General features: G+C 41.7%; 1 protein-coding gene across 1 annotated transcript; it reads left to right on the forward strand.

Moving 5' to 3' along the window:
- Positions 1-242: 242 nt before the first annotated feature.
- On the forward strand, positions 243-8,708 carry NPFF (neuropeptide FF-amide peptide precursor). The gene is made up of 3 exons (XM_089691436.1): positions 243-830; positions 4,068-4,186; positions 8,172-8,708. Exons 1-3 carry the CDS (start codon positions 705-707, stop codon positions 8,290-8,292), a joined length of 366 nt encoding a protein of 121 aa, XP_089547562.1. The 5' UTR covers positions 243-704; the 3' UTR covers positions 8,293-8,708.
- The last annotated feature ends 391 nt before the right edge of the window (positions 8,709-9,099 follow it).

Genomic DNA, 9,099 nt, shown 5'->3' on the forward strand with positions numbered 1-9,099 from the left:
TCAATGTACAATATGTAAAGCGCTACATATTTTGTCAGTGCTATGTAAAAGATATAATAGTAAAGTAAATTGATAATCCTAAGCGAAATAATGAAAAGTAGAACATGAAACTTTTCATTCCTGTACAGTCATCAGTACTGCCCTCTCCAGAGCTGCTCCTGGATGGCAGAGCTATATGTCCATGGCACAAGAAAGTATTAAGACTATTTATTCTGTCTCTGTTTTCACTTCATTTATTAGGATTTGTTCCTCTCTCTTGCCTCTCAGCTGACAAGATGTACTAAATACACCAGAATAACAGAAAAGGACATCTACATTCCCCAACCATTTACGTTAGCAGCAGTCATCAAAGGAATATATGTGAAATAAATGAGCAAATCCTTTCCCCATCTCCCTCCACTGGGACCCTGAGCATTAGTAGGACAAACAGCTTTCAATTAAGTGTCCACGAAAAAAATGGCTTTAAGCGTAATTCAGCAGGATTTATCCAAGTAATAATGTAAGAGGGAGCTTTACGGGCACTTTAGGGAGTGTCTCCCATCCCTAGAGTCAAATCTCCCCAGCTGTGTGACAGTGAAAATGTGGCACCTGCACATGATGATTCACCTCCTACACCTTGCAGGGATGTTGGCTCTGCCCCCTGACTGGTACCCTATATATACAGGGGACCTGAGCCCATCCTATCACACCTGACATACACAGCCATGGGGATAGTCACCCTCCTCTTCCTCGCCTTCCTCTCCTGTGCCAGAACTGCTCAGTCGCATCAGGCAGATGATGACTCTACTGAGAACTTCATGGAAGTGCCTCCTGGTTTCCTAGAGTCACAGGTAAGACCAGCTTCCAGGTGAGCATGCTACACAGGTACCATCCAAGACACATTTTTGTTTTATAAATAATAGATGCATATTAAAGTGTATTTTAGATGTCATGCTTTTTACTTTTAGAGCGCTTACCATGATATTCAATATACTTACAGGTAGGAGAGTCAATAAACTGCAGTTACAGATCACAGTGTTGTCAGGTTAATGATTTTCTTTCTTGTTGCCAACCAGTGTTAGTATATCCATGAAAGAATTAAAGCAGGAAAAGAAAACTTTCAATGTTAAGCTTTGAACTCTTCCACATGAATTGTCTAGCTGTATTTATCCTTTTATGTTTATTATATAATAACCTCATAATGTTGATGTAATATACTCCTACTAATATGTTAATGTACTCATACCATTGATGTAATATACTTATACAATTATTATTATTATTATACAGTATTTATAAAGCGCCAATAGTTTGCTCAGCGCTGTACATTACAAAGGGGGACAGAACATGTGACAGAACAATACCAATACAATGCAAAACATGAGGGGATCGAGGGCCCTGCTCTTTCGAGCTTACAATCTAGGATTAATTAATCTAAAATATTTAAAACTCTGCCATTATCAAGGTGGGCTCCCACCCATCCACTTTTTATAGGTTTTGCCGAGCCGCAACAGTCCTGCAATGTACATGTTCTAATTAACCAATGCAATGCAAAGCATCCAAACAGGATATGCGCTTTCTGAGATGCTTTGCATATATGTACACTATGGGGTCACTGATCACAGGGTTCAATATGCAGCAAAATGTATGTTGTCTGGTGTCTGCAAATACCTGTATGCAAATCACAACTCTTACTTGTTGAATACCTCTAGGTCAGTGACTCATTTCTGTCATTGCAATGTCCTTTAAGTAAGATCACAGCGGTGTCAGCATGCTTTGTGTCAAGCCCCTTCATGCCTACATGCACTCTAATGAAGACCACATGGTATTCCTTAGGGTGTTATTTTCTGGTGACAACAGTGAACCATGCCTGCATAACGCATGTTGAATTGGCCACTTGTGGTCTCCATTGTAAGCCCATATAACAGGTTGGCAATCCAGGAGAACAAGTGAGAGACATGGAGAGAGTCTGTCACCCTATAACAAGACCACCTTGGCGAGATTACCTGGTATCATTGTAATGAAAACTACAGATTTAATAGTCATAAAAATAATATTTGAAATCACTTTAACATGTTAAAGATTCTATGAAATTTCCGTTATTGAGTTTACATGTGCTTTAATGCATATAACAGCACAGAGCATTATAAAATTCAGTCGTAGCTGTTTATCGTCTGTGCATGGTGACACGTGCAGACATGTATGTAAACTCATATGACATGGAGGACTATGGTGGTTAATGTAAATCTTTTGATTATACCTACTTAGAGCTGCCTAATATGTGGCTAAGCCCTTAAGAGTCTATATACACATGACTTATTAGGCAATTTGCAAACACTTTGACTACTTGAATCTTATAATTATGTCAGCTGGTAATCCAAGATATTTTAATATAGCTGCACAAGCCTTATGTACAGTCAGATAGGTTATGTGATTGATGCGAGAGAGAACATACTTTACCGTCCAATATCTAGTGAAAAAGAAACAAAAATCTCCTAAATCGGCTTTTCCGGTCAACAGAGTAGATGTCTCGAGAACCAAAGAGGCAGTTTAAGTACAACTCAAAGATGTAACCGAAAAAGAGAAATTAATTTGTTCAACAAAATTGTGAAGCTTTTATTGAGGTTACTTTAAAATATCTAAGAGAACATAACTTAATATAGATAAATACTTCAAAACTGTAAATATACAATAAAACAATCAGAATTTATGAACAATGTATATAAAAACAATAAAGCCCCCACAGAATTATACTTGTAATCTCACTGTAGATGTTCTGAGATATACAGGTATTTATCACCAAAAAGTTCTGAGGAGCTTTACATACTGTAGACTATGCACACTAGCCACTCCTGCTGGAGGAGTTAGTGTTCCTAAACCCACAACAGTAAAATCAGTCTGTATATGCAGTAAAGCATGCTTTGTATACTCCCTGTGGAACCTAAGGGGTTAATCCTCTGCATTATGTCAAAATGCTGTTTGATCCTGACTTCTTTGATACTCCCCTTTTTCCAGTGTCTACCTCTTATCTCCTGATAAGACATATCATGTGGAGTCACTCTGCACATGTTCAGTTTGGTGTGTATTGCTAGAGGGTTTTTTTTTTCCCTGGGAAAGTGCATGTAATCTGCACAGGACCAATCAACACTGCCCATACAGAGGTCAGGGGTTCTATATCCTCCTAAAGAAAACTCCTCCTACAAGCTTTAACCAGTGCTCGGCTGGACACTGATAGAAGCCACAAGATTGCTATATACTGCCGATGAGAAAAGGTATTTAGCAGTTTATACTTGCTAAAATATTCCATGCTCTGTGTACTTTTCCATGCTCTGTGTACTGTTGGAGACCAGATATAGTGAATGCAGGGTCCTGGGTTTAATAACACTTTAATATTCTAAACTCCGTACCACTGTCCTACGAAGACCTGGTTGGGTGGAAGCCATTTATATGAAAAGGTGAACTAACTCACAACACACTAACCCCCCCCCCCACCCCCCATCCCCACAACCTGATCCCTGCTATATTTACTTTTTTACAATGATCACTTTCTGCCATCCATGCCAGCAATGGCAGCAGTATGGGCATTTAAAAAAATGCAGTACACAGCCCACAATGCAAAGCACTCATTGGTCACCACTGGCATGTGACCACACACCGACCAATGAGATCCTTTCTGTGTCCTCTTAGTACCTGGAAGAAGTACAAAAAGAAAGAAGTGTGTTTTTTTTCAAATGCCCAGAGCTAATACACTAGCCAGCATGGGCAGCTGAAGATAATCATTGAAGGAGTTAAATACACCAGGCACTGGGGATTGGGGAGGGTATTATGAGTTAGTTGACCTTTTCAGTTTTTGTGAAAAGGTGAACCAACCGTTAAAAAAAGAAAACTATGCAGCCAGCTCACCCAAGGAATGGTAAGCTTCAATATATTACAGTTTTGTTCTTGGGTTTAGATACAGATTGCCTCAATAAAAAAAACAGCGTCCCTGCTAGGAACTGCAACCAAACACCCCAGCACAATACCTATAGCCACCAACCCAAGACTATTAATACTATTAATATATATGTTCTTTTTGCATTTCTGTTTAGTTGGATGAAAGTATCTCATCGCAGCCCTTATCACAAGAAAAAGGTGCGCTGAGCTCATTTTTAAAAACTCTTTTGCACTGGAGGACATCACGCAGCTCCTTCCACTTTCAACCACAAAGGTAACATCCACATGACTTCTGTTTCCACCTATGTGTCTTTACCAGGGCTGGCCAACTCTCACCAAGAGGCCCTCTCTGTGTGAACTGAGGGCAGCTTCTTGGTTGGCAATGTCAGGAAATCTGTTTCTTTGTTATTTATTGTGAGACAAGAAAGCCATGCGAAACCCAAAGAAGCTGCATTGCCAATATAATGCAATCAAATGTAATTTTACAGTTCTGGTTAAATCCAAAGCATGAAGAGTTTAGGGCATCATAGGTTGGAGAGTATATACAACTCAAACTGTGCCTATGCCCAAGAAACCAGTAAGTGTGTATACCCGTGGTGGACCTGCATTTAGTTGGGTATCAAATGAAGGAGGACAGGGATGATTTGTCTTACAGAGTGTTCCGTAGCTGGTGGGGTATGATGTCAGTCAGACTGATTTGGGTCTCTGGCTGCTGCCTCTCTAGAAGCGACGGAGAGGATAATCAAGAACAATTTTTAGAGGTGAGCCCCATGTACATTAGAAGTAAGTCGTAACTGAGGTTGGTTTTTAAGAGGTTTATTGAAGAACTTGGCTCACAGGTAAAAATCGAATGAATTTCTGGGCAACTGCCTCCCCCTTGATTGTGTGGATACATGAGGTAGGTATGGATCTGGAACCAGAGGATCAGCTTCAGGTGAGAGTCTCTTTGGTGTAGTCAGATCATTGTGACTTGGTTTGACCCAAATGTAGTTTTACAGTTCCTGCGCAGATTAAATCCTTTAGCCTTCAGAGCTTAGGGCATCATAGACTACAGTATATCTACAGCTTAGAGACTGTGCATATGGCCAAGAAAGGGTTCATTGAATCATCTCTGCCTTTTACAGTCTCTTTTAAAACAGATGACACAATTACACACAATTTGGAGAAATTCATAAAGGGTACCTTAGATAACCTTTACAATTTTGTTGGGGCACAGCTCAGAAAGCGTTGGTGCTTGCAGGGCCAAATCTAGAGGGGCAGGGGGGGGGGGGGGCAGGCTAATCTAGTGCCCAGGTCAAGGATGCCAAACTGCACCCCCCACCCTGTTCTTGATGTACATGCTTGGGAGGGGGCTATGCCCAGTAGTCACTCGCTTGTCACAATCACTGCCATTGTCACTACTCCTGTTAGCCTTGTAAGAGAAGAAAAGTGCCCCCATCCCTACAGTAAACCATTGTGTCCCCTCCTGCCCACCCCTTGTCCCAGCCCCGGGCACCACCACTGACAGGAGGAGTCATAGTGACATTACTTCTGCTGTCAGCCCAGAGATGATAGTGAGGGGGACAGAGCTCCCCCTTCTCTCTCCTGCCAGTGCAGCACTCTTGTGTTCTCCTATTGAGCGGCACTGGCACTCCAGAACTTCATCTCTCAGCCACCAGGAATCCACACTACTTGCAGGTATGAGAGAACTGCTTAAAGGGTAGGTTTGAGTGGCGGAGGATGACGCTTATGTGTGGGCTGAGCAAGCCTTTTCAAGAAACGTTGTGCATGCAGCATGCATGAAGAACGAACGAGCCATGTAAATCTTTTCTGGGAGGACATGGCTTGTCTTCTTCTAGGACCAGGAGTAGAGCAGAGCTGATTCTTCACTGAGCTCCCACTACACAGAACCGATCTTTCAGCTACAGCCGACCGTGACAAGAGCAGCTGCAGCTGAAAGATTTCTTCAGTTTTCCTACTGCTGCATTGCATTAAGAAGACTCTAAAACTGCACCCTCCACCCCACAAAAAGTTAGCCTAACACTTTTTCCTCCATTAAGAAGTTTTTTTGCATCCAATGGCAGATCTCTGCATAATTCTAGGCTTCCTAGTGCAAGGCAGTAAAGTGCATGGGCAAGATGCCAAGAAATGATCAAGGCCCCCTTGGACCAGAACAGGGACCTAGCCACAACAGTCAGTTCCACTGTCCAAAAAAATATGTATCTCATGTGCTTGTCTAGCAATGTAAGGGTCAGGCGTCAAATATTGTCGTATTGTACACTATACCATATCTATTAATTTGCCCCTTCCCCCTCCCCCATACATCCACCCTAGACATATGTGTTGCTCTGTGTTCTATTATATATCGTAAATCTTGGAGATCGTCATCCTTTGTTTAAAAGCTGGTATAGGAGTGCATTGCATGATAAGTTTCCTATTGATTATTTTGGGGTAGCCTTTTATTACACAATCCTTCTTGCTGTGGGTAGATATCAAATGACAATGCAGAACATTTATAATGATTGATGCCAAAACATAACCCATGGAGTTATTGATCTGTGTGTCGGGCCTACAGCTTGAAAAACATACACTTATACATGACTATTGCATTTATCTGGTAGAAAATGGTGACATAAGGCTAATAAACCAGTAAGCACAAAGGAAAATATTGATCAGACATTGCTCTGGAACAAGCCATTAACTCTAAATGGACAGCCACATCTAAAACTGTGAAACAGATTATAGTCATATGGTCCAGAATTACTTACAGTGACTCATGCAATTCGTGTCAGTCTGAATCTAAATTCGGACGAATTTTTGGTTATTCAGAGATTTGGATATATCCAAAGGACAATAATAAGGAACTTAACTGAAATTCATTTAGTTTTGCTTCTTTTATTAATTTTCTAACAAATTCCAAATTTTTGTAACAATTAGAATTTGAATTGATCGAAAATTGATCGACCGATAGGAATTCTGTGTTAAGAATAGCTGGTGGATAAGGAATGGGCTAGCAAGCCGTCTGTCGTGTCCTTAACAGTTGATGACTCATCTGCTGTCAGCGTGTTTCCCAACTGACAGCTGAAAGGAAACAAAAGAATTTCTGGCAATTACAAATACCCCCCAAAAAACAGCGTGGGGGTCCCCCATCCCCATGCATATCAGGCGTTTTGGGTCTATTGTCTATTTTAAGCGCTCACTCACCCCCCCCCCCCCCACCCCTTTCCTAGACTGTCGGGCTGCATGGTCGGATAAGGGTCTGATATCTATTTTGCGGGGGGGCCCCATGCCATTTTTATAAATTATTTTGATGTGGGGTTCCCCCCAAAATACATACCAGACCCTTATCCGAGCATGTAGCCCAGCAGGCCAGGAAAGGGGGACGAGTGAGCGCTTCCCCCTCCTCAACAATACCAGGTCATATGCCCTCAACATGGGGCAGGGGGGGTTCTCCCCCCAAAGAACAATTGTCCCCATGTTGATGAGGACAAGGGCCTTTTTTCCACTACCCTGGGTGGTAGTTATGGGGGTTGGTGGATAAGAGGCAAGAAGGGGGCCCCCAGATCATGCCCCCCCATGTGAATGAGTATGGGGTACATACTGGGCCAGGGCCCCATCAGTTCAACAGGGTCTCTGTAGACCCCATATTTTTCAGGTCTACAGATGTGTATAGACCCCTGATATTTCACCAAAGCCCCCCTCCCCTACCCCCAACAGGGCAGTTAAAAAAATAAATAAAGTAAAATAAATAATATTTTTTTTTTAAATTTCCATGCCTAGGGGGGGTTTTCTCAGCTAGGCACACCCTCTTGTGCTAAGGGCACATTGATTGCAGTGTAAATGCTGCATAATGCATCTGCCCTTACTCAAGATAAATACAAAGCAGCATGTCCTTGCTGACAGGAGAGAGACCTGTGTCGTTTACAGAGAGGTCTCTCCCCTGTCAGCTTTCCCTGATGATCACCAAGTGCCAGCAGGAAATCGCCGGCTGGGATCTGGTGATTGGCATCTCTAGCCACCAACAGGGGTGCCCCCTACCCAGAAATGCAAATCACGTATATATACACCTGATTTTGCACAGCCCTGTAGCAGTACTTGTGCTCACATACATCGTAGTTCTGCTTTAACAAAGATGTTCTCTATACTATAAGTACATCTTTACTTTTAAGTTCAGGTTCCTTTTAGCAACAAAAACATAACAGTGCAAGTTTGGTATTGCTCAGGAACACCATGGTATACGATGGAATTTATTTTTAATGTTGTGTCCTTCTCCACCTAAGGTTTGGAAGAGATGAACACAGCTCGATAATGGGGGACGGCCGGATTCATTCTCGAGGATGGGACTCGGCACCACAGTTTTGGAGCATGGCAGTACCTCAACGCTTTGGGAGGAAAAAATAAACCTAAAAGACAAATAACTGGATTGATCAATAATTATCTCGCTACCAAAATGTACAACCTGAAAGCGCTCCTATGTACAGTCTGACTATATATACAAGATACAACGGGACTGTTTACTAGCAAAGTGCAGAATACCGGTGTATCACAGTGTCAAATTCTACCTTTGTGATTTGTTGCCATCTATAGTTGACCCCTATGTTAAAAAACTAGGAGGTGATGCGGACAGTATCCAGACTCCTTTATTCTTCTCATGTAGGTCAAATAATGTCTGAATGTAATAATATCTGATTGGTTGTTTTGTGCCACACTTTCACCTCTTTCCTCTGTATTTTACATGAGGCCCAGCAAGTCTACAGGGCCAACCATTTACTTTAATATGTATGTCTTCACATGTCATTAAACTGTTTTTCAGTTCAGCATGGTAATTACCGTACTTGTTATCTACCTTTTATACTGCATTGGTACATTCCATCTGAAAGTTGAAATCAGGCAAAAAGTTGAATTCAGCAGATATGTGTCCTGCAAGCAAATGGGCAGCAGCCGTTGCGTGTTTTTAAGTTCCAACCCTTTTCCCTTTTCCACTTAGCTTTTCATTTATTTGCCATAACAGGTTGGCCTAATGACTGCCTAATTCTTCCCCACTATGTCCAAAATTTAGCCTTTTTATTGGTCATTTAAAACATCATGGGTGAAAAAGTCACCATAGCATGCACATCAATTAATAAATCTGTCTGCAGGTAATACAAGGCATAAGCAGTTCCTTTTTCAGATCTGCTATGTCTACTGTCCAAACTGAAAACCGACATG

This window comes from Staurois parvus, unplaced genomic scaffold (assembly GCF_062004578.1).
Source record: "Staurois parvus isolate SC_StPar_1 unplaced genomic scaffold, SC_StPar_1.0 ptg000562l, whole genome shotgun sequence".
Taxonomy (NCBI): domain Eukaryota; kingdom Metazoa; phylum Chordata; class Amphibia; order Anura; family Ranidae; genus Staurois; species Staurois parvus.